Genomic DNA, 26215 nt, shown 5'->3' with positions numbered 1-26215 from the left:
TATCTTAAATTGATTATTAAGTAAAGCGCCCAAAGTATATCTACAGCTTAACAAGTTCTTTTGTCATTCCACTTCACAGAGAAACAGCTGACGTTTAATGAAAGATAATATGATAGTTTTATGTGTGTGTGTGTTTGTGTGTGTGTGTGTAGCTCTTTTGTGATTAAAACATACAATTAGGCCTCAATGCAGTGTGTCATAGGTATCTGTGTAAATGGACACTGCTGTTAGGAATTTGGCAGAAGTTAATTTAAAAATTCTTTCAGGGATGCCTCCGTTTAAAACGTTTTGCTTCTCTCTACATTTAGCCTGTTTCAGCATCTACTGCCCATATCCTGGGTGAAGCCTGCAGAGAAAAACAGGAGGCAGCTATACCCCTGGTTCGACTCTTCTTACACTATGGCAAAATTGTGCCTTTCATTAGTGCAATTGCAAATGCAGAAATAAAAAGAACTCAGTAAGTACAATAGTGCATTTATTGTGAAAAGAGGCACCAAGGAGCAAATACTGACTTTGGGAAGGTCGTGCACAAGGACAAATGGGCCTTTGATTTTCCATATTCATTTTTGATCAGGATTCCAGAGCAAGTATTTTCAGCGTTAAAAAGTTGTGATTGTGGTTAATAACAGACTTAAGTTAGTCTGGGAATAAAGACAGGGACAGAATTGCATCATCTGAATATTTCGGCTGTTGAGCGGTATAAAAATTAGTGTTTTTTTAAAGCAGGGTCAGTGTTTTGGCCTGTAGCTCCATAGCTAAAATCTGTATGCTATCTTCAGTCCCTGTCTGATCAGTAAGATTGTTTTACAAGGAGAGTGGTCGCCCCAAGATGTCCTGGGAGCTATTTTCTCCCAAAACTTAACTAGCATGCAAGACAGCACACAGAGTAATTGGGGTATACAGTATATCCCACTTGATTACATATTTTGTAACTTGCCTCACATGCTTATTGTAAGGAGAAACTGTGATACCAGATACAGTATCCATGGATTAAGGAGAGAATGCAAATCTGGTAGAGAAAGATTTGACCAAGCTACAGAACTGCGTATTTCTTTGTTCTGCAGCCAGATATGAAGCCTGGATAGCTCATTTATCTTCTGCAGTTATTTCACTTCAGATTTGTTCTTACTGCTATGAACTATAAACTTATCAGCGTACGGACAGCCACTGCACTGAAAGAATTGTCCTGTTCAATTGCCTGCTTTTCTAGGAGAAGAATCCTGGGCTTTGCTGACCAGGCTTAACCAGAAGAACAACTGCTCTGGTTTATTTATTTAATTAAAGTTTGCCCCACCTTTCTATTCAAAAGAGCACTCACAACTGCTAACAACATTTTAAAACATGATACACCTGATTAAAAACTTAAAGTGAATACCAAAATAAGGTAATCATTAAAAGTCTGGCAAAGGAGGTTCTCCTTTATGGATTTCCTAAATGCTGAGGGACTGGAGAGCAACACAAATTGCAAGGTGCCTTCTATACCCTGGGAGTAACATAAGAGAAGGCTGTTTCTCACATGCCTGATAGCAAGCCTCTGGCACTGGGGGCATTTCAAGAGGGTCTGCTGCAGATCTTAATGCCAGAGAGGGCTGTAAGGGGAGGTGTTTTGCACAGCAAGATGCCCTGATGCAAAGATCAGTGCTAGAGATCTGCACAACCCACCATTCCATTTCTCTTTAGGACCATGCCAATCCAGCCATTCCAGAAATTATGCAGTGAGTTTCTTTCAGTTGTGTGTTTTGTGATGCTCCAGAAGTGATTTAGCTCCAGTTTTGTCTGGGACACCACAAACAGCTACTACTTCAAAGAAGCCCACTAGAACAGGTAGATGAGTGTGGCATAGAGGAGAAATGGAATGTTGAAGAATTCTCTGCAATGTTTGTTGCTGGTAAGTTTTGCACAGGCCTTATCAATACCAACATTAAACGTTTTATGAAGATGCCAATGTTTTGGCTACCGAGGAAAAATCTGTGCCCAGCAAACTGTGGTGGCCTACTTCCTTTGCAGCAGGCCAAGGCTGATGACCACTATTGGTCTTCACATTATGAGTAGCCCTTTTTAATGGGCATCTAGATAACAGATATATCTCCTGCAATTAATTCTTTTATTAAAAGTTTACTACAAGAAGGCTAAATGATAAAAATGTTTCCTTTCAGAGATCCAAACACCATTTTCAGAGGAAACTCGTTAACCTCCAAATGCATTGATGAAACCATGAAACTAGCAGGGAAGCATTACCTTCAAGTCACACTGAAGCCTATTATTGATGAGGTGAGCTCACCTTTTGTCAGCCCTCCCAGGTAAACCAGACAGGGAACACAACCAGATGAACTACTTCTACTTTATCGTTAGGCTACATTAATAGAATCTTGCAAGTCTGAAAATACAAATCTCCCACCATCACTTTTTACTGCCTGATCAGTTAGGGTGAGCCCTTTCTAAGTTTTTCTCTGCCCATTACTCAGTTGTGGGCTCCTCCCCCTTTTATCTGATCATTCCCTAGGCAGCATCTCTTCCCCCCTTTTCCAAGGTCATTCTCATATTCCATTACACCTTTATTAGCAGAATGTGCAGTATCTTAGTATATTTATGTTTGACCATCAACAATGTGCCAAGTCAAGAACATACAAACCGTATGTTACAGAAGTAAACACTTGTTTCTGAAAAAAAGCATTCTACGTACAAAAGAAGCAATTTGTGTAAATATCTGATTATTTTTAGATCCACACAAAAGTTTTTTTTCCTTAAACTTACGGAAATACTTGTTATCTCCATATTGCAGTTGTCCTGTCTTTTTTCCAATGACACAAATAAGCAAACCACATATTTCCTTTAGTTGATTCAGCATTTTCCTGATTTGGTAATGTCATGGCTAATCAATAATCTATGCTATTTTTAAAAAATTAAAGATTGCAATAGTGTCATAGTCATTTTTAGTTTTATTTAAAACAATGAGAGGTAGATTTTTTTCTCTTAAATTCTCCTTTGATCGGGTATTGATAATATTAGAGTCCATTGGAGTTGGGTAGCTAATAAATTTAAATATATAGAATAACTAAGTAAATAAATGTCATTTCATAGCACTGGAGAAATAGTTTAAAAACTAGGACTCTTTGAAAATGTATTTCTCTTTGCAAACCATTTATTTCCAAATGAGAACTTTTCCCCTATAGCCTGAATGTTTGTCTCCTTCCTTTGTTTGCGCTAATCACCATGTAGCACTACATTAGCAATGTCACTAAAGACAGTTAGGCTAGAATTTACATTTTAACCAGCACTGGAAATTAGATTTGCAATGGGTTTGTAAACTCAGCCAGGGAAAAAATGGTCACTGCCACAAATGGTCAAGAAGTTGAACACAAGAAAGAACACTGTTTTCAGATCACTTATTTGTATAAAACAACTGCAGTAGGGCAAATCCCATCTGAAAATTAAGACATGTCAAATCCCATTGGTAGTTAATTCGCTACACTAGTATCAATTATATATTTTCTTTCCTTTTTCTTACAGATCTGCCAGCTTCATAAACCTTGTGAAATTGATCCTGTGAAGTTGAAAGATGCTGACAATTTGGAAAATAATAGGGTGGGTACTTCAGATTGTAGAAAAAAAAAAAGTTTGCCACTGATGAAAATGATTACTCCTTGAAATGTGTTACCAGTTGTAAGCTAGGTGAGGATGCACCATCTTTTTTCAATAGGAATATAATTAGCATGTAGATTTGCTACTCTTCTTTGCAACAGTGACAGGATGATACTGATTTCAGTTTCCTGATGCTGCAAATTATCATATTGTATAAAGATTGTTTCATATATTACCAGATTTCAATACAAAAGGAAAGAAAGGAGAGGGACAGTTTGTGATGGCAGGCAAGCATTTCTTGTGGCGTGGAATCCCACGAAAGCCTCCATTTAGTTCAGCTTCAAGAATGTGAACACCTAATATATACATCCAAAAACCAAGTAGCAAAATTCATCCATACATGTATGTATGTGTGTGTCTGTGTATTGTAGACACTATGTATGTAACAGATTATAATCTACCTTGGGGTTTCATATAAATGCATCTATGTTGAAGCATTTCTATATGGAAACATTCTCATTTCTAAGTATTTCTAGTAATCCAAGTCTATACCCCAACCACTGATGCTGAAGAAGCTGAAGTTGACTGATTCTATGAAGACCTACAACACCTTCTAGAACTAGCACCAAAAAAAGATGTCCTTTTCATCATAGGGGATTGGAATGCTAAAGTAGGAAGTCAAGGAGTAATCGGAATAACAGGCAAGTTTGGCCTTGGAGTACAAAATGAAGCAGGGCAAAGGCTAATAGAGTTCTGTCAAGAGAACAAGCTGGTCATAGCAAACACTCTTTTCCAACAACATAAGAGACGACTCTACACATGGACATCACCAGATGGTCAATACCGAAACCAGATTAATTATATACTTTGCAGCCGAAGATGGAGAAACTCTATACAGACAGCAAAAACAAGACCAGGAGCTGACTGTGGCTCAGATCATGAGCTTCTTACTGCAAAATGTAGGCTTAAATTGAAAAACGTAGGGAAAACCAGTAGACCACTCAGGTATGACTTAGATCATATTCCTTGTGAGTACACAGTGAAGATGATGAATAGATTTAGTGGATTAGATTTGGTAGACAGAGTGCCTGAAGAACTATGGATGGAGGTCCATAACACTGTACAGGAGGCAGCAACTAAAACCATCCCAAAGAAAAAGAAATGCAAGAAAGCAAAATGGCTGTCTGATGAGGCTTTACAAATAGCTGTGGAAAGAAGGAATGCGAAAAGCAAGGGTGAAAGGGAAAGATACAATCAACTGAATGCAGATTTCCAGAGAATACGAAGGAGAGATAAGAAGGCCTTCTTAAATGAACAATGCAAAGAAATTGAGGAAAACAATAGAATGGGGTACACTAGAGATCTATTCAAGAAAATTGGAGATATCAAAGGAACGTTTAGTGCAAAGATGGTCATGATAAAGGACAAAAAAGCAGGGACCTATCAGAAGCAGAAGAGATTAAGAAGAGGTGGCAAGAATACACAGAAGAACTATACAAGAAAGATCTTAATGTCCCTGATGTCCATGCTGGTGTGATCACTGACCTTGAGCCAGACATCCTAGAGAGCGAAGTCAAGTGGGCCTTAGGAAGCATTACTAACAACAAAGCTAGCAGAGATGACAGTATTCCAGCTGAGTTATTTAAAATACTAAAAGATGATGCTGTTAAACTCAATATGCCAGCAAGTTTGGAAAACGCAACAGTGGCCACGGGATTGGAAAAGGTCAGTTTATGTTCCAATTCCAAAAGAAGGGCAATGCCAAAGAATTCTCAAACTATCGCACAATTGCGCTTGTTTCACATGCTAGCAAGGTTATGCTCAAAATCCTACAAGCTAGGCTTCAGCAATATGTGAACCGAGAACTACCGGATGTACAAGCTGGGTTTCGAAGAGGCAGAGGAACTAGAGATCAAATTGCCAACATTCCCTGGATCATGGAGAAAGCACAAGAGTTCCAGAAAAGCACCTACTTCTGCTTCGTTGACTATGCAAAAGCCTTCGATTGTGTGGATCACAACCAACTCTGGCAAATTCTTAAAGAGATGGGGGTACCAGACCACCTTACCTGTCTCCTGAGAAATCTGTACGCGGGCCAAGAAGCAACAGTTAGAACCAGTCATGGAACAACCGATTGGTTCCAAATAGGGAAAGGAGTACGACAAGGCTGTATACTATCACCTTGCTTATTTAACTTATATGCAGAGTACATCATGAGAAATGCCAGGCTAGAAGAATCACAAGCTGGATTTAAGATTGCAGGGAGAAACATCAACAACCTCAGATATGCAGAAGATACCACCCTAATGGCAGAAAGTGAAGAAGAACTAAAGAGCCTCTTGGTGAGGGTGAAAGAGGAGAGTGCAAAAGCTGGCTTGAAACTCAACATTAAAAAAACTAAGATCATGGCATCTGGACCCATTAATTCCTGGCAAATAGAAGGGGTAGAAATGGAAGCAGTAACAGACTTCATTTATTTGGGCTCCAAGATCACCACAGATGGAGACTGCAGCCATGAAATTAAAAGACACTTGCTCCTTGGGAGGAAAGCTGTGGCAAACCTAGACAGCATATTAAAAAGCAGAGACATCACCTTGCCGACAAAAATCCGCATAATCAAAGCTATGGTTTTTCCAGTAGCAATGTATGGCTGTGAGAGCTGGACCATAAAGAAGGCTGAACGCCGAAGAATTGATGCCTTTGAACTGTGGTGCTGAAGAAGACCCTTAAGAGTCCCCTGGACTGCTAGGAGGTCAAACCAGTCAATCTTAAAGGAAATCAACTCTGACTGCTCATTGGAAGGATTGATAATGCAGTTCAACCTCAAATACTTTGGTCACCTAATGCGAAGAGAGATCTCTTTGGAGAAGACCCTGATGCTGGGAAAGATTGAAGGCAAAAGGAGAAGAGGACGGCAGAGGATGAGATGGTTAGATAGCATCACTGAAGCAATGAGCATGAAACTGAGCAAACTCAGGGAGGCAGTGAAGGACAGGAAGGCCTGGCGCAATATGGTTCATGGGGTCACGAAGAGTCGGACACGACTTAACGACTGAAGAACAACAAAAAGCGTATTTCTAAATTAAATGTATTTACTGATGGTTCATTTCAGTAGTGATTTGCAGTAGATCTCCAATTTTATGTGCCATAAGCAAGACAGACAATACATTAAAGGCACAGGATTGGATTTAAAAATAAAAATGTAAGAGGATATAATAGAATAACTAACAGTACCACACAGCCCAAATAATGCTTCAGAAACCGTTTATATGACCTTCTGGAAGGCCCTTAAAACCTGGTTTTGTCATTGGGCCTGGGGATCCTACAAAAGTATGGTTATATTGTTTGGAAGTTTGGAATGCACTCTCATATGTGTGTGTGTGTGTGTTTTATAGTTTTAACAGCTTTAATTGTATTTTAATGGTTTAGTTTTTAATTGTTTTGATTGCTTGATTTTGTTATTTTAATTGTGTGCACTGCCTAGGGTCACATGTGTGAGATGGACAGTTATATAAATTGAATGAATGAATGAATGAATGAATGAATGAATGAATGAATGAATGAATGAATGAATGTAATCGTAGTTAGTACTTGAAATTAAGAACTTAAGAAGTCACCATCTCATTCATTTTCTTTCATTGTTAAGTATAGGAGCACTATAGGAATGTAACATAAATTGAGCAGAGAAAAATTCCATGACAAATGCCATTATTAACATAGCTGGGATATAGTTTTGAAAATATCTGTGACTAAATTTTCCAAAGTAATATGAATTTACTGGTGTTTCGGAGGGCCGTAAAGACCTGGCCCTTTGCCCAGGTTTTTGGCTAGAGTGGTTGAAGCCTCATCTGGATAGTATGGTATATGTTTCTGGTTGTTGCCATCTTTTTGTTCCTTTGTCTTGTTCTACTGTTAATTCTTATTTTTCTGCATTTTTACTTTGTGAATGGCCTAGAGTCACTGGGAGTCAGGTGGTGGACAAATTTAATAAACAAATTAATAAATATAGTTTTAAAAAGACTTAAAAGATGTATTCACTGTGACCCTATGGCCAGAATCCAAATACCTATTTAAATTCAGTCAGAAGTATATGGATTCCCACTGAAATATGTTTAAAAATACCCAAACCAAAGAATCTTTTTTCCATATACTTCAACTCATTTTGAATTTTCCTATCTTTCATATACTGGTTGCCATATAATACGAAGTTTGGGTGGGGAGGTTATTGCTGTTCAAGATAACACTAGCTGAAAACTTACTTAGATACTTGGAATTAGAGAAACATTTTTCTGCATTATGAGGCTATTTTTAAGTGTGACCACAAAGAAGTTATATAGGTGCTGTTTTACTCAAGTAGACCCTTGATTACACTGGCTCATGATGGCTCCCAAGATTATTGAACAAAATTCTTTCCTGGTCTGACCTGAAGATGTTAAATACTGAACCTGGAAAACATGTGGTCTATCACCAATTTATTATTTATTCCCCTCAGCCTTTAGTAAAGATATTTACAACCGGTACTTTGAAAGATACCAGTATAAGAAAGTAAAATGGTACTAATATCATAGCATTGTGTCTTGTAATCAGATTCAATTAATGTGAAAATTAATTAAAATGTACATTGTTGTTCAATGTTTTAAAGGTCTGAAATTATTTTGGCAGTAATGTTTTATGTTCTTTATTTTCATCCTAGGAAAATCTTAGGCAGTATGTAGATCGGATTTTCACAGTTATTACAAAATCTGGGGTCAGTTGTCCTACAGTGATGTGTGACATCTTTTTTTCATTGAGGGAATCAGCAGCTATACGTTTCCAAGGTAACACAGAATTAAAACTCTTTTCACTCTCCCTTTTAACCTCATTGGAACATTCTCTATTTGAACATACTCATAACTGATCACAGTTGCAGTTGTAAAAACATTTTACTACATGTTCCTGATATGCGTGTGCATTTATCTATACATGTATTTTCTATATCTTACTTGTGAGCTAGTATGTTTATAAAGCCTTACTTAGTATAGTTTGTATGAACTTTAATGAGATACGTATCAATCTGTCATATTCTTGATTCTTATATTTGAAAGCTTAGAAATTAATTAGCAGAACAATAACATCAAGGTGAAAATTAATATTCAAACAGTAAGATCTCAACATTATTATATATTTAAATTAGTTATACTTGATTATCAGGTGAAGATCAATTTAAAAAAAGGCAATCACTGCCCTTATGGTTATAATCTATAAGGGACATTTCTTTTCCTTAAATCTTATTTTGCTAAGTCAATTAACAGTAGAAAAAGTATAAATACAAAAACGCTATTAACAATATACCTTCAGAATTAGTACTCATAATAATGACAAAGGGAAAAGAAGAAAAAAAGTCTGGAAAATTATGTTGTAAACAGGACAGCTCCAGAAAATTTGACCGTATTGCTCAAAAGTCTTTTCCTTGTCCTTCTGTTAAGGGGGAAAATACCCCCAAACCTAATTTAACTATTGATGAACAACACCTATGAAAAATTCATATCTGCAAATCAGGTGAAGATTTCTCCTTCCAGTGGTGTATGATAATTTTTTCTGTGGGAAGGGAGGAAAGAGAAAAAAATCCAGGGAGTAGACTGAAATTCCAATAAAGATGACACTATTGTTGGGTGGCTATCGGTATTCTTTTATCATTTTCATCCTGATAACTGTGCACTCAGGGAAGTAGAAAAAGGGGAAGTGAACAAACAAGGTGGATGGACAATATTAAAAATATCACTGGAAAGACTTTTACTAGAGACCAAGCAAGAAGTAAGACATTTTTCCAGAAGATGGGTATGCCTTGATGGCTCCTAACTAACTGCTAGTATCAAACCAGGTTATTATGGGGTGTTTTGATGATTGAAGAGGGCTTGATGATTAGTTGTCAGGATGACAGTTCTGCCACCATTTTCTCCTACATGGGAGGCTTGTAAAATTTTATAGTTTTAATTCTTATGCTAATCAGTGACCCAAATAAATAAACATTAACAACAGTTTCCTTCCACTTAGGCAATTTGGCAGCTATTGAGAAAGATGTGATGGCTAATCTTGAGATGATATAAAAGCCATTAAAGATATTGCTAATATTGTAAATTCTAAACTGAATGTGGCTAAGAAACAATTATCTCAGCTGAAAGATTGTGGGAAGTCAGTAGATACATCTATAATTGATTTATAAGTGTTTCAAAATTATAAAGGGGGATTCAGAAATCATTTCATAATAATACTGAAACTGAAAAATATCTTAATGTCTTTAAGCTCCTGTTGAAGGAGGAAGATTACATTTTCCCCCTTATGTTTTGTGTTTTGTTATTATGCTTACATGTATCCAGACTTCTTCATTTTGGAGATTAAATTATACATTCACTTATATCTATATATCCGTGGCTATAGGGAAAGATTATGAATTTCAGTTTCTTCCACAGATGTGATCAAAATAGATGTTCAGTTCATAGTCATTCAGTATATTGTTGACCTGACTCTTCTTGTTTTACCACACAAATTCCTAAGGATCCATTCCAGCTGTATTCAGCTTATTTTTAGATTGTTCCTGACATACTCAAATGGGCAGAAGCATGCTCTTATATACAGGCATTTTTTCTTGTTCTGACAAACATGTATGCATCACACCAAGTTTCAGATGACCCTCTATCTTTTTACCAGCAACTGTGCATCTTAACATTTCTCCCTGGGTACAGTGGGGTGCTTTCATGAAGGCACAAGCTGTCACTCTCGCTCTCCTTTTTGGGGTGGTGTGAACTATGTCTGAGAGTGGAATCACAACATGATTGTTTGTGTTCTGTTTAAAATTATAGATGATCCAGATGTTAGGTACACAGCAGTAAGCAGCTTTATTTTTCTGAGATTCTTTGCTCCTGCAATTCTTTCTCCAAACCTTTTTCATCTTACACCGCATCACCCAGTAAGTATTTCAGCTTGCTAATGTAAGGCAATTCAGGAGGTCAGTGACGAGGCCTACAGCGTCTTCCCCTTTGAGGCCCTGTGTCTTACTGTTCCTCTTTTTCCATTGTTTGGGTTTTAGACTTTATGTGGCTAGCATCAAGTTATAATTTATACCGCTTTTTTTACAATTCAAATGTTGAAATGCACAATATTTAGATGTGTACCAAGGTGCACCTTTTTTTACACAAGATATTAATAGGGGTATTTAAACTTCATGCCAAATGTCATATATGGGCATTCCTAAAGTGAATGTGAAAATGTGAAAAAGAAATGTTTACCATAAGATTGACAACTTTTAAGGAAAATACTGGGCAGGTACTGTTTTAGCAGTAGAAGTAAAAAGGGTGTGTTCCAAAAATTTTGAAAAATCAAGAATGAAGCAAATGGTAGAGAACTGACCCATGAGGGAAATTAGCTTGTTCATCTGCATATGTGAACTATTTTTTGTTTGTTTGTTTCTTCATATGCAACAATTTAGTTTTAAAATTCCTTCCAAATTCAAATACATCTCATTCATGTGCAGAAAGTTGTTGTTGAAAAAGAAGAATGTTGAAAGTATAAATTCAGTTGTGGAATTCTGTAAATGTGCATATTCTTTTGTATTCTTAGTAAAAAGATTCTACTTCCAAATTGGTAATTAGCATTTTTCTCCAGGTTGCATTGTTCCCAACTCAAAATTATTTTCAGCCTGGTTCTATAAATAAGATACATATTTAATTTGCAATGTCAGGTCTTACAAAGGAAACGAAATGGGAATTTTGGGCCAGTCACTAAGAGTCCTGTCTCTTTAAGTCTTTTCTGCCTGCCAAAAAATTAAAGTTTTATTGGTCAAACTGGAAAATAATAAGATTTCCTTAGCTATTGCCCTTAATTATTGCCCTAATGTTTGTAGACACAGACTGTTAACAGGAACTTGTTTTTTTTAATTGTGTAAGATGTTATGCTAGCTAACTTTTCTTTATAAAATAGTAGATTGATTGATTGATTGATTGATTGATTGATTGATTGATTGATTGACTTAGTGTATGGCATCTCATACATGGGCTTATATTAAATAACATTTAACCTAAATTAAAAACACTTTAAAATATGAATGTTAAAAAGATCTAAGTTCAGATACCAATGTCTAGGCCATCTAACCACTGAAACCATTAAAATAACCATTAAATAGTAGAACTGAATTTGCATTCATTGTTTCACATGCTGCTGTATGCTTTTCTGCTTTCATGTTATCATGTTCTTTGATTGTCACCTGTATGAAAGCTCCCTGTGAATCCTAGAAACAAGTTCCTAGAAGTTCCCAAATAGCTTCTGAAAGCAATTGTGAATTGTTATATGTCCTTATGTATTATACACCAACAGTGAAGTCATTTTTTATGACACTTAAAGTACCAGGGAGACCCTAATGATCATGTTTTCTTCTTCAGAATGGGTTTTTGAAATGAATATATGTAAGATTCAAAAGGATGTGAACATCTCTCAGAGTCTTGCAAAGAGAGCAGATCTTCCTCCAGGCTTTCAGCCTTTTTCTAAAATAAACTAAGCAAAGTAGCTGGAGAGTCCTGCCAGATGCAAAAGTCCTTAAAATTTCTTCCCACTTAAGTTTTATTGAACTTTAGGTACAGAGTGAGGAAATGCTTTGTAACTGTAAACAAGAAAGTAGCATTTACGGTTTCCCACACTCAAATAATAACATGGTGGTTTTCTCCTTTGAATAGGATCCACAGACTTCAAGAACTTTGACGCTGATCTCTAAAACCATACAAACATTGGGCAGTTTATCAAAGTCTAAGTCTGTAAGAATTTCATAGTGTTTTTTCAGTGTTCTGAATCATGTTTGCACTTGCATTTCTGTAATTAAACCCTTCCCTAAAGCAGCATTGCATCAGGCATAATAGAGCTCTGTCTAGGAGTATTAGGTATGTTGACCACCTTTAGTTGACCAAAATATTTTTTTTTAAAAGGCGGGGTAAAATAATAACAATAGTAATAGAGTAAGTTGCTATGGAACCTGATAAGGTTGCATGTATATCCCATTTTCCTTTCCAGACCTCTCTTTTTATTTAATTGTCCTATAAGCTGAAGAAATGCATGTCTTTGCCTACCAGGGGAGGGGAGGGGAGTGAAAGAAGAGTGGGAAACAAGAATAATGCAAGTCTTGAGAGTATATGAATTGTGATCTAGCAGTTTCCCTAAACCAGCAAAAAAAAAAAATGTTTGAGAGGTGATTCACATACCCACTTAGCATGGCCAGCCATTTCTCCACTGGAGCTTAATGTTTGCTTGTGGGGCACATGCCCTGTGAATCAATACTCCTGGTATGTTTCTAGCCTGTATCTCACCACCTGGACCACCAGGGAGAATTTTAAAAACCTTTTTTTACCATTGAAAATTATTTGTCCATGAATTAATTAATCTTATTTTTTCTGTATTTTGAACTCACATTTAATGATCAAGATGTTGATTGTATTTCAGGCCAGTTTCAAGGAGTCATATATGGCTATATTTTATGACTACTTTAACGAGCAAAAGTATGCAGATGCAGTAAAAAATGTAAGTATTAGAAACAATGTTTTGTGTGCTTTGGGGGAATGCCAGCCAGTTCCATAAATACTGAATTACTTGCATGTATATTCTAAATAATCAATTAGAAGCAAAAATAATAATGGAGAAGATGGGAAAATATTAGAAGTAAATCTTTTGGCCACTGAATGGGTTTTGGCATACCGATTTAAAGTTTTCTTCAATAGGTATCTTTAGAGTTACAGTAATATGTAATAGTGCAATAGTTTGATAATTTTGAACTTTCTCAGGTAGTTCAGGAGGGACAGATTTTTTTTTATTTCATATTTGGAGTCTCTCAATCATAAAGAATATTATACCTTTAGACTATACATCAGGCTTCTGTTACTCTAGATTTATTGGGACTATAAATTACAGAATTATCACCAATCTATCTAACACTGAAATATATTAAGAATTATACTCCCAATGCCTCTGGGGAACATTGGGCTGGGGAAGGCTGTATAGATTTTTTTTCTTAATGTCATTCCTGTGCTGATCAGCCATTTACCATATGGATTAGTAAGACATTTATGAACAGTCTATAGGACAATACACTGTCAAAGTATCTCATGTACAGACCTCATTGACAAGAGGCTTGAGTCTTTCATTCACTTTTTTTTAAGATTTTTTTTTCATCCCGCCTTTATTATTTTTATAAATAACTCAAGGCAGTGAATATACCTAATACTCCTTTCTCTTCCTATTTTCCCCACAACAGCCCTGTGAAGTGAGTTGGGCTGAGAGAGAATGACTGGCCCAAAGTCACCCAGCCAGCTTGCATGCCTAAAGTGGGACTAGAACTCACAGTCTCTTGCTTTCTAGCCTGGAGCCTTAACCACTAGACCAAACTGGCTCTCTTTTAATTAATTGTTGACCTCCAAATGTGTTAGACTGCAGTTCTTTTAATTCCAAGTCAATGTGGATAGAAGTTATAAAGGCTAGAATTCATAATAGCTACATTCCCACATGTTTGAGGGGTTCTAGGTTGAAGGCGGCTGACTTAGGTGTTCTCCAACCAATGTGGAAGCAAGTATTGGATCAGGATCAATTGCAACTGCAGTAAAATATCAAAAGTAAGCCTCAGAGTAGGATCAGGAAAAGAGAAGAAATAGACATATATATTTTGTATCTCTAAAAAAGTTTGAGTTCTACATGCAGACCCATAATATGGTTAAGCATAAGATACTTAACGTATTTCATTTGTACCTGAGGAATTTATTTATTTATTAAAGCCTTTCATTCTGTTTCTTGTTGGCCAATAAATCAGTCTTTTAAAACTTGAACTTACTTGCACTAACAAGTAAGAATTAGATGACATCTGTGTTAAATGCTTGTTTCATGTCTGTTCATCCTCTCTTCCAAGTTCTTAGATTTGATTTCATCCTCTGGAAGGAGAGATCACAAAATTATAGAGCAACCAATACTACTTAAAGAAGGGTGAGTTTATATCAGTGTTGTTTTTCCAAATACATAAAATTAAATGGTTTAGCTTCTGCTCATAAAGTTTTAACAAGCAGGGTTCCATAAAGTTCTGTGTTAGATGTTGTGCTGTCTAATATGCATTAAAGGCTTGGATGTGGAAATAAAAAATACAATTAAAAGAACTGCAGATAACTACCTTTTGGTAGAAATGGTAAGTTTTTAGAAGATCTGATTATCACTGAAAATGCCAGCTTTTTTCCCCGCCAAAAATATTTCCTGAGTACCAAAAACATGAAATATAATTAAGTTCAAGATAAAAGGGGTACCTGCTTCTAAATGCAGTTCATTTTAATCAGATCCATAATATGTACCTGCCATCTCAAACTTTATTCTTTTCCTTTTAAAATTATTTCTACTGACTTTAAAACATATTTGACTTTATAACCTTTTCCTTTTAACTCAAATGGACACTTCTGCAACTGTATTTTCCTTCTGTCTGATATTTTGCCTCTAACTTGCTTGGCCTGCTGTGTTAAGGATGCTTAAATTAACTGTAAAGAAAGTTGATCATAATAGTTCATGCAGATAAGATGATAAAGACAGATGACATTTAGCTATAGCTTTCTGTCATATACCTGATACAAACATTTGCTCTTTAATTAAGCACCTCATTTAAGGGCTTTGACAAGTTACAAGTCCCTAAAACTCTGAGTGATATACAGTATACTATCTGGAACTACAGTAGAAAAAGATGACTCATGGGAGATGTTGGTCTAATGTACTTGCTGTACTTGTTGATACTTCCTTAAAGAAAGCATCTCTTTTCCTGAGATTACATGGTAGTTGTGCGGTCCAGGAAAATGCACATTTGAGTTAAGGAAAAGCCAACATGATACAACAAAGTCTTAGTACCTTGTTGCTATCTCTTTAGTGCCTCCTTAACTGAAATGTGTATTTTCTTATGAGGATGCAGCTGTGTTACCAGTGAATCCAAGAAAGGTGTAGCTTCCTTAAGGAAGCACCAGTGGGTGCAGAGAGTACACCCATATTCCTTCCCAAGCCCCTTTTTTGGTTTGGCTCTAAAAAGCTGCACATCACTAACTAGAAAGTTTAGAAATAAATGAACCTTTTTCAGTCTGGTGTTTTGTTTTGTTTGTCTCTTCAAGTCACTGTTGACTCCAGGTGACTGCCTGCAGTTTTCTTGGCAAGATTTTTGGAAGTGGCTTGCCATGGCCTTCTTCTTCCTAGGGCTGAGAGAGAGGGACTGGCCCAAGGTCACCCAGCTGGCTTCGTGCCCAAGGCAGGGCTAGAATGCACAGTCTCCTGGTTTCTAGCCTGGTGCCTGAACCACTACACCAATCTGGCTCTCAACCACTTCGTAACCCTGAGTAACTTTTTTCACAGCATCCTGGGCCAATAGACCACCAAAAACCCAGTTTTGCAAATGGACCTTGCAAACATTTAAAATGTCTCACAATGTGTTGTGTGAGTTTGCTGCAGTGCGCCAGGGTGCCCCAGCGCAGTTTGGGAAGTGTAGCGCTAAGAAAATTGGTCATTCCCTGTGTTAACTTTTATAGAGGAGGAAGAGGAAAAAGTACTTTCTTCTACATTCTTTTGTAAGGACATCTGCACAGGTCACTTCAAAAACTCCTTTTTCTTTGTCTTTTTTAGCCCAAGTTTAGCTGAAAACTTTAATATCAAATTTATCTGGTTAGGCTACTATGTTACACAGATCTTTTTATCTCTTTTTTTCTTTTTTCATTATTATGTTTATTTTAAACTCAATTTATGTTTAGGAACAAGTCCTTTCCATTTTTTTTTAAATTAAGGGTGATCTAGCCAAACCCCTTTGTATTCAACTTAAAAATTTAAGAATTAAATGCTCTTGAGACTGGTTGTAAATTAAGTGAGCAGACTACTAAATTATTTTCTTTCTTTTCCTTCTCTCTTTGAATTTTTTTTTTACTCTATGCAGCTATTAATGAAATTATAAATACTGTTACAGTACAGTAAGAAGTGTGGCTACTTTTTAGGATTCCCAACAATTGTTTGTTCACAGGAAATAAATTTAAGAATGAATCTCCTAATAAAACAAATAGGCCTTTTATATAATTGCATCTTTTATACACATCTGTTATATCCATCCCATGTAAAGAAATGCATATTCATACAGGGCACATGAATTACTAACACTTCAAATTTGTGTATTGGATACCTGTTTTGAAAATTCTTTATTTCAACTTTTTTTTTTTAAACTGGGAAAATCTTCAGCTTTGCTTTCCATACAAGCTCCAATTTGAAATGAGAGTGTTACTACATGTGTACTTCCTTCAAAGTGCTCTGGCCCTGAATATATATATATAGAGAGAGAGAGAGAGAGAGGAAAGAGCTCTAATTAATTAAACTACAAATGTTGTCTGGACTTTCTATACCTGTTCACATCATTGACTAAATTCATTCTTGTCTGTGCATCCTCACAGACATACACAACTGTCAGCTGTGTTGTTCAGGGTTCACTTATCTCTAAGGACAAAGCAATCTTGCTTACTGCTAAAGAGTTATTTTATCTATGAAATGTATCATATTGGACCAAAAGAACAGTAAGAATGTAGCTAAAACAGGTAAAACAAAAGCAATAGATTAAGAAGCTGATATAAAAATCAAAGAGGAAGAAAGTAAAATGGTAATGATGTGACCATTACTACTAGTAGTAATAAGAATAGTAAAAAGATAACAAAGGGCCTGCAGAGTTTACTAAGGCAGCATGGGTATTATGGACATAACTAGTCAGAATTTGCATCTTCTAACTGATTTTACAGCTTTCAGAGATTTCTCAAGAATGGTTGCTTAATAGGAAGAGTACAGTTTCTGATGGAGACCAGGCTGAGTATCTACTAATATATTTATGTAAAACTGCTGTGGACTTTTTTGCAATAGGTTTATGATCAAAAGGGCGCAAGGCAGGAAAAGATTTGGCATGAAAAACTTCAAGAAGAGATGGTTTCGGCTCACTAATCATGAATTTACCTATCAGAAAAGCAAAGGTACTAAAGCTTTTGTTTCCCCTTTAATTTAAATATTAATACACCATTTTCCAAAAGAAAGTTCATCAAAATCCCAAAAAACACAACTGTTGATTAATAATTTAGGTGGCACAAAACATAGTGATAATGCAGTTGTGACATATACACATACATATATTTGTATACACAGGGAGTTTTAAAATATTTTTTCTTGCAATTATCCACTGTAGGTGATCATCCACTGTGCAGCATTCCAATTGAAAACATTCTGGCGGTAGAAAAATTGGAGGAAGAATCCTTCAAAATGAAAAATGTAAGTAGTTTTCCTTCTTAATTATTAAGTACTATATATTTATTCATATCTACAGTTCTCTCACTGAATACAGTCAGGGTTCACACCAGGCCATAGTACTGAAACAGCCTTGGTCACGCTTATGGATGACCAGTGACAAGCTTCAGATGGGCGCAGTGTATCCATCCTGGCGTCTCTTGATCTCTCAGCAGCCTTCAATCCACCATGGTATCCTTCTGGGACAGCTGAGGGGTTGGATATGGGGGACGTCATTTTTCAATGGTGTTCTTCCTCCCTCTGGGACTGGTTCCAGTCAGTGTTGGTGGGAGGTGAGCGGTGAGGACCTAGGTCCTGCTTGCGGATTACCTCAGGGCTAGACCCCTCCCCCCCCCCGTAATATGCACATGAAGCCACTCCTGCCTCCTTTTTAATATGTACATGAAGGATTTGTCGGGATGAGGTGCAGTATCATCTATATGCCAATGATACTCAGTTGTACATCTATACCCCTGGCTGTCCAAATGAAGCCATGTCTGGAGGCTATAGGGATCTGGATAGGGACAAACAGGCTTCAGCTCAACCCTGCCAAGATTGAGTGGCTATTGGTTTAAGGTCCCCCAGATCCAAGAACTGGAGGACTTCCATTTTTGTCTCCGCAAGGGGTTGCACTGCCCCATTCAGAGTCGGTGCACAATCTGGGGGTCCTCCTGAATTTACAGCTCTTGCTCGAAGAGTAGTTGGTAGGTGTGGCAAGGGAGTCTTTTGCATAACTTTGCCTTGTGCACCAGTTGCACCTGTGCCTGGACTGGGAGCTCTTGCTCACCATTTCTCACACCTTAGTCACCTCCCGATTTGGAATATTACAATGCCCTGTACATGCAGAAGCTTCAGTTGGTCCAGAATGCAGGTGTGTGTTATGCCCATGTGACGTGCTATTCTGAGAGCTGGTTTCCCATAGGCTTCTGGGTGCAATTCAAGGTGCTGGTTATTACCTTTAAAGCCCTACATGGCATAGGGCGCGGCTACTTGCAGGATTGCCTGCTCCCAAGAATATCTGCTTGCTCCATGCACTCCCATGAGGAGGTCATTCTCCAGGTCCCCTCATTTAAGTATTGCCATCTGATGGGACCTTTTCTACGGCTGCCCCGGTTCTCTGGAAAGATCTTCCCCCCAACATATGACAGTGTGGTTAAGACCTGGCTTTTTCCTGTTTCGGTGTAGGTGAGTGGAGTCCCCTGTGGTTGTTTTAGTGTATTCTGTTCAGTTTGCTAAGTTATATCCTTGAGTGTTCTTTCAAGGATACATAGTTGATTTCATTGTATGAAATGTTTATTTTTTGTGGTACACCGCCCAGAGTCATATTGGTTGAATTGGGCGGCTATATAAATGTTTGAATAAAATCAATAAGTAAAATAAGCAAATAAGTAAGTAGACAGAGGAAGTATTTTATATACAGTATATGCTGGTCAATTATCTAGAGAATTTAGCCATGGTTTCTATATTCTCTTTCTCCATGAACATAGATACAGCTCCACAATGACGTCTATCTTGAAATGGCATGTGATTATAATGCCTATTTTCAAAGGGTAAAATTGTATTATTTAACCTTGAAAAGCAAACAGCCTGCAATATGGTACAACTAGACTGCAGAATATGAGCTCTATATTGATGTTTGGTATAAGTGCATGAATGAGTGTTTATATATGTATTCATTCCTAATACACAATAGTGTCTTTTTTCTATATGAAAACAATTGCTTATATTTATGGAGTTTTATGCATCTTGTTTTAAAAGATAGCCAGAATATAAATATATTTTAAAATGCATTTGTGTGTGTAGAATTTTGAAAATAAATTATTAGCACACATAAATGTCTCAAAGTACTGAATACCCTCCTGTTTTTAGCGTATCTTTTTTTCTAGTTTCTTTTACATTAGATTTTATGTCTTTTAAGTATTATGTAATTATTTTGACTACAGTAATTCAAAGCTGGGGTATATGTTAAATCAATTAACTTTTAAAATAGTGTTTTCCTAAACAGTTTGTGATTGCAGGCAAAGATATTGTATTTGCCTGTACATTTTGTATTCAAACATGCATTCTGATGGACATAAATTTATCCTCATCTGCAGTTTCAAACAATCAGATTTTTTTTCACACAGCAAGGAAGGCTTTGCATTTTAATTACCCAAAATAGCCAAGCAAATAAGTATTCTGTTTTCTCTCATCTTTCTAATCTCACCCTTCCTTAGAGGGTATAGGTACAGTTTATCTCAGTTTTTTTCCTTGCATTAATGAGGAGATTGTGCTGGTTGGCTTATAGAGACTCATTGGATTTCATGGCTGAACAGAAACATAAACTTAGATCTTGTGACTTAAATCAACACTCTAGCTATTGCACCATATTGACTCTTTGTGTGGTATTTATTCATTTAGTGTATTGCTATGCCATTCTTCTGCCCAAAGGAGAAATGATTTACAAGAAAAGGAATTGGTTTGGGGGTGGGATGTCATAAAACTATCACTACTATCGTAATAAAAGAGAAATACCTCAAGTCAAAAATTAAAAATTAAATTTATTTGGCAATGGGATGGGGGACACCAGAAACATAGAATTAGTAACAGAGAAATGTACAGGCTGTATGGTCAGAGTGTAATTGTATTCCATAAATGCTTGGCTAAATGGTAGGCTTTACCTGTTCGTTGAAAGGAGATGACATGGAGGCCAGTTCCATAATTATGTGCACCTGACCACTCCACTAGGACCCAAGCCCAAGAGTGGGACTGTGAGCCAGGCCCCTCCAGCTGATCATTGGCATCCACAGAACAGGGGGCAGCAAATGTGTGGCATCATTATATGAATGCCAAGACTTATATAGCTGAGATAGATGTCATGAAGTACATAAGAGTGCCATATGCATGATGAATCATGGTTTACTATAGACATCACTGCAACTGATTTTAATGCATTAGTTGGATGATATTAGAAGAGGCTTATTTTGTAAGTATCTAACTTCTCAGGCAGTCAATGGTGCACTCAGTCCAAGTAGGCCTGATCTGGTCCACCAGCCAAACCTGAGTGTAGGCCCTCCTCACCTCTGAGGCCATCTCTGCTTCTAATGATAGGGTGGGATCAAGGACAACCTCTAAAATAGGCACTTGTTTCTTGGAAGAATGGCTGCCTTGTCTTGTAATATATTTTATAGTCTGCAAATTGCTACACAGATCGTATCAAAGGAGTCAGGATGTGAGCCCAGGGTCTGAGTGAGAGCTAGCCACTGAGCAACCCAATAATAAAAATGGATATTCCAAACAGGCTTTTTTCCCCCTGAAACATTACATTTTAAGCATTGTTCCATGTTAATCATTGGTGGTTTCTCTGTCTCCCTTTTAGATGTTCCAGGTGATTCAGCCTGAAAGAGTGCTCTACATTCAGGCCAATAATTGCGTTGAGGCCAAGGACTGGATTGATATCCTCACCAAAGTTAGCCAGTGTAACAAGAAACGGCTCACTGTCTACCATCCCTCTGCATACCTTAATGGGCACTGGCTGTGCTGCAAAGCTACTGCAGATAATACTCCTGGCTGTACTCCCTGCACTGGGTAAGGATGCTTCCTGCTTTAAATTTTGCTGTAAGTATTTGATGATGAGGTGTGTGTAATCTGGATGATGAACGACTGAGACCCGATGCTGTGGATGAACAGGCGAGTCTGAAACATGCGCTAAACACTACCTAGTTTTTCTTCTCTATCTAGTCTTCCTTATATCAGCCTAGTGACTTTGCAATATAGGACAGCCTTAAAAGACTTATTCTCACCAGACTAGAATTATAGCTGGATTTATTAAGCACGAAGGTTATCTTACAAATCTTTTTATTTACTCTGAATATCCCCAGTTAGCTAGATTTTAGTCTTTTGGAAGTATGTTTTTACATATGCTGTAGTTCTTACCAGAAGTGCATGCAGCAGGCCCCATCTTTAAAAGAAGAATTCCTGTTTTTCTAGCCTAGAAGAGGAGGTGCTTTTGGGGGGGGGGGGGACAACAACCCTGTCCTCAACACAGTTGGGCATCATCCAAATGCAGAAGAAAAGTTTTGTTAGTATGGGCTTATTCATATGCGCGTTTTTGCAGATTCAGGTCATCCCATAATCAGTGCTCTTAATATGCTTCTTGTTGAGGCATAAAGTTGCTTAGTGACTTAGATTGCATTTGAGTTCCAGTCGCTCTGTTAGCTGTGACCTTTCCTGGGCATGGATGGCCAGGCCATATGAGTCAATGTTCTGGTTATCTCATGTTACGGCAGCGCATGTTACACGGAGTTGCTCCTGAAGGAGATTTGGAAGATGCAGCCATTCCAGAACATGGCACCGAGGTTTCTGTCTGAAGCATCTTTTAGAGGCCATGTTACAGTGGTCCTAAAGGCACAAGATACATTCAAAGTTTTAGGAATGATATGTAAGATCCTTAATGAGTTAGGAGTCTGAAATGTCAGAGAACATCCTTCCCAGTTTGAACCTGCTGAAGTATTAAGATCTGCCAGGATAATGGACGGAAGGAATAACCTTGAAGAACAGGAAGAAGAGCCGCTACCAAGACAACAGTCAGATAAAAGAAATCTGAGTCTGGATCAGAACTGCAACCTTGAGGAAACGTCACAGACAAGACCCTCCCTAGTTCTCATGAAGATAAAGGGAGGGAGGGGAGAAGCTCATTCAGATTCTGTTACAACAGCTTTATAATAATAGTAGTATTAGCTTCCATGGGTTTGGTTTTCTAGTCTAGTCTTCCTTGAAGGGCTGGCAGCAGGAGAGAGAGGCGGGGGGGCCCATGGCTGGAACACAAAAGTCCTTCCTTGTTGTGGCAATCTGGCTTTGCAGTGCCTTTTTCCTGGAAGATGAGCTAGTGCAAACATGGTCTGGTTTTCAGGGCCAGGGTGCAAAAGATTTTGTTTTTCCCTCACACTTTCAATAACCTCAGCCTGACTGGGCTTAAATACATTACAGGCAGTAGAATATTTTCTTTCCTTTACACAAATGTTATGGTTCCTGTTTGGAATGCCTCTTCCTTTGCATTGTTTTGTTCCTGATAATGTGTTTGTCTCATACATCAGTTTATTAAAAATGTATTATCAATCTGTAACTAAAATGATTCCATTGCGGGATCTTGTCCTCTTCATCAAAACCCATTTCAACCCATAAACGAAATTCAAAATTTCAAAATTTCTTGACAATATTTAAATGATTGTGTAGGGGTCTACCAGCAAATATACAATTAGACATCGATGGAGATAGAGAAACAGAACGCATCTACTCCCTATTCAATCTGTATATGACCAAACTGGAGAAAATGCAAGGTGCGTATGCAAATGAATTATTGCTTCATTCACACAACTCCTCTTAAATAAAACCTAGTTTTAAGGAACGTCTTGCAAAATGATGGCCTTTGCTTTCCTTTCTGAGCATCCTTTCTCTTTCCCTTTATTTCCCCATTCTGAATAAGTCACATTCTTTATGAAATGGGGAATAGAGGGGCAAGGGGGAGCAAACGAGGAAAATAGTGTTGTGCCGAAGCAACACGAGCTCTGCCGCTTTTGTGTCTGCATTGTGACATTGCACACATTTACAGCACAAACTTGCTTTTCATCATTTTAAGGAAAGCACTGGATCCTGAGACCACCTCTGAAAGACAGCTTTGTGTAGGCCAGTGTTGTCCAAACTTGGCCACTTTAAGATGAGTGGACTTCAATTCCCCATGCTGGCTGGGGAATTCTGGGAGTTGAAGTCCACTCATCTTAAAGTGGCCATGTTTGGACAACACTGGTGTAGGCACTTACATTTTTTTCATATGGCAACATTAGATTGGAAGTTAATCACCTGAGTGGCTTTGGGCTGAATGTTTTTCTTTTTTTAATTATAGTTGCCGAGAGGCTGGGGCCCTTAACTGGGATCTTTGAGACGGGCTTTTAAACCATTGCCCAGGATCTCTCACTGCACACATTCCTTTCCCAGTGGCTACCATTTGTAGTGGGAAGATAACTTCTACTAGTATCAGTGGAAGCTTTACTCTCAGTGCAGATAGCAGCTGTTGAGAGTGGTGGCTTTCAGATCAGGTCCGTCATGAAAGGAAAAGAGTGAAATCCTCACTGCTTTTCACTTTGCACTCCTATTCTAGAACAAGGAATCTTCACACCTCTTATGTGGTCAAGAGATAATAATTTGGTAAAGGGATCATAAATGTGATTTATGAGATTTTAATTTGGCCAAATGGAGGTATGGGTGAAGCTACACAAGGTGAACATGAGAAACTCAAGTGCAATAGTGGGATAAAGTCCTTCCTTCCCTGGAGTAAACCATAACTCAGCTGTGCAAAAGTGCATAGAATTCTAAATTGTTTTGATAGTAATTCAGCATGTGATACATTTGACACTAATAGATGCTTTTGGAATGCATGGTTTTCTGTCTAAGCCAACTGCAGGATGGTCTTCTCCCACCTGATGGTCCCAAAATGTGTTGGGCTTGAACTCCCAGAATACCTACCTGTTGCTGGTCAAACTTTCTGGAATTGGAAATCCAATACATGAAGAGGGCAACAGGTTAGGGAAGGCTGATGTAGGCTGCAGGAATTCATACAGCTCTTAATGGTCACTAGCTTAGGTAACTTTAAAAGGAGAAAAATATATAATGTATTACGTATGTCTCATAACAATATAATAAAACAAATTTAAAAAATAAAAGAAAAAATCACGGAAAATAAGTATTTAGTTAATATCAGTAATGGAAGGTAAGTTGTTGGCTACTGTCAATAAAAGACTCATTAGCAGCGTTCTTGCGAATACTGTTATCTCCATGCCCAGTTTGGAAACTTTTGGGAGTTGACTGCCCACTGAATTTTCAAATGCACAACCTGATCTTACAGGATTCTTTACATGGTCTCAAACTACTCCAGTGTATTATCTCTTATTCTTGATTAAGATTGTCTTGTCGTTCCCAGGGTACTAACTGAGTTCTGATCATTTTTAATCTTTATTAGCCTCACAAGTTACAAATCCTTCTTTTCTGAAATCTCTTTTGACAGAGGCTTGCGGCAGCAAATCAGTATACGATGGGCCTGAGCAAGAAGAATATTCAACCTTTGTCATTGATGACCCTCAAGAGACTTATAAGACACTAAAACAGATTATAGCAAATGTTAAAACCTTAGAACAGGAACATGCCCAGTACAAGAGGGATAAGTTCAAGAAGACAAAATATGGAAGCCAGTAAGTGTGGGATGTTCTGAAGCACTACTGACATAGCAGTTGACTTGCTGGGAAAACAAGGAATGGTGGTTAAGTTTCAGTTTGTTAATGGCTTGCAATGGATAGATGTGTTGCCTTCATTGAGTCATTGCTGTTGCTACACAAAGCACTTGTTCATAGTTTGTGGCATATATCCACTGTCTGTTCCTCTCTGCCAGTGTCCTTGAGCCAGCCCCTCTCCTCTACCATGATATACCAATGATTTTCAATTATGGAATGGCAGTTTTCTGCAGGCTAGTTTCAAAACGTTAATAATCAGGTACGATTTTACTGAGAGCAAGAAATTAACAGTATAGTTCTGCAAAGACATCTTCAGAGCAGCAGGCCTTAAAGCATCTGGGCTGCTGAAGACTGCATGCAAAAACAAGCTCTTCTTGGAGAAAGAGAAGCATTCTACATCCTTTGGGGAAGGCTATAGCTCAATATTGGAGCCCATGTATTATAGGAAAATGTTTGGAGTTCCAGGTATGGCTAGCAAAGATTCCTATCTGAAATACTTGGAAGTTGTAGGCTACAAATTACTCTTATGCCCAACAGCAGCCCAAATACTGGTGATAGCCACCAACCCATCCAAATTAAAAAAACAATAGCAATACTGAAATAAAAATCTTGTAATAAAATCTTTTGTAATAAAAATAACAAAATTCTGGGCAATCCCCCTTTCCTCTTGCAATACTCCATGATATTTCCAGGTGAAATTAGAAAAACAATGAGATTTCAGGCCATTTTCTTTCTGGAGAAGGTTGCCAAATACCAGAAGAGGCTGGTATTTTATTTATAGCATATTGAGATAGGTGGATTAATGATCTGATTCTTCTGTCCGCATTAACCAAGTAAGGTAAATTGTAATTTCAGCACAAAGCTATTAATTTCACTTGTTTACTACATGAACAGTTGCTATCCTTTTCTACTGCAAGATAAACATCATCTTCCTACCAGCGTATTTCTTTAAAGTAGTGAGGCATCTCCTAGGGAGGCAAAGGACATACTCTGTGTCTTATCTCGTTACAGCCTGACTCGTTACAGTTGCCAAATCTTCTTTCAGA

The 26215-nt window shown here is 37.5% G+C and overlaps 1 protein-coding gene across 3 annotated transcripts in view; it reads left to right on the top strand.

Moving 5' to 3' along the window:
- The window catches only part of RASA3 (RAS p21 protein activator 3), a 167159-nt gene that overhangs the window by 138302 nt on the left and 2642 nt on the right, over positions 1-26215 (top strand). For all 3 annotated transcript variants that reach the window (XM_088136544.1, XM_088136545.1, XM_088136546.1), the window contains exons 11-23: positions 309-457; positions 2157-2271; positions 3511-3585; positions 8276-8399; positions 10422-10528; positions 12288-12365; positions 13045-13122; positions 14498-14571; positions 17494-17600; positions 17810-17892; positions 21266-21474; positions 23122-23225; positions 24947-25130. In XM_088136544.1, coding sequence (XP_087992670.1) covers positions 309-457; positions 2157-2271; positions 3511-3585; positions 8276-8399; positions 10422-10528; positions 12288-12365; positions 13045-13122; positions 14498-14571; positions 17494-17600; positions 17810-17892; positions 21266-21474; positions 23122-23225; positions 24947-25130 — 1487 coding nt within the window. The remainder of the gene's footprint in view (positions 1-308; positions 458-2156; positions 2272-3510; positions 3586-8275; positions 8400-10421; positions 10529-12287; positions 12366-13044; positions 13123-14497; positions 14572-17493; positions 17601-17809; positions 17893-21265; positions 21475-23121; positions 23226-24946; positions 25131-26215) is intronic.

Source organism: Python bivittatus, unplaced genomic scaffold (genome assembly GCF_059951505.1).
Source record: "Python bivittatus isolate LINGU-HERP-01145 unplaced genomic scaffold, Pbiv_v1 ctg000060_np1212, whole genome shotgun sequence".
Classification (NCBI taxonomy): domain Eukaryota; kingdom Metazoa; phylum Chordata; class Lepidosauria; order Squamata; family Pythonidae; genus Python; species Python bivittatus.
Note: the sequence above shows the minus strand (reverse complement) of the source record. Positions and strands in the feature narration are given on the sequence as shown.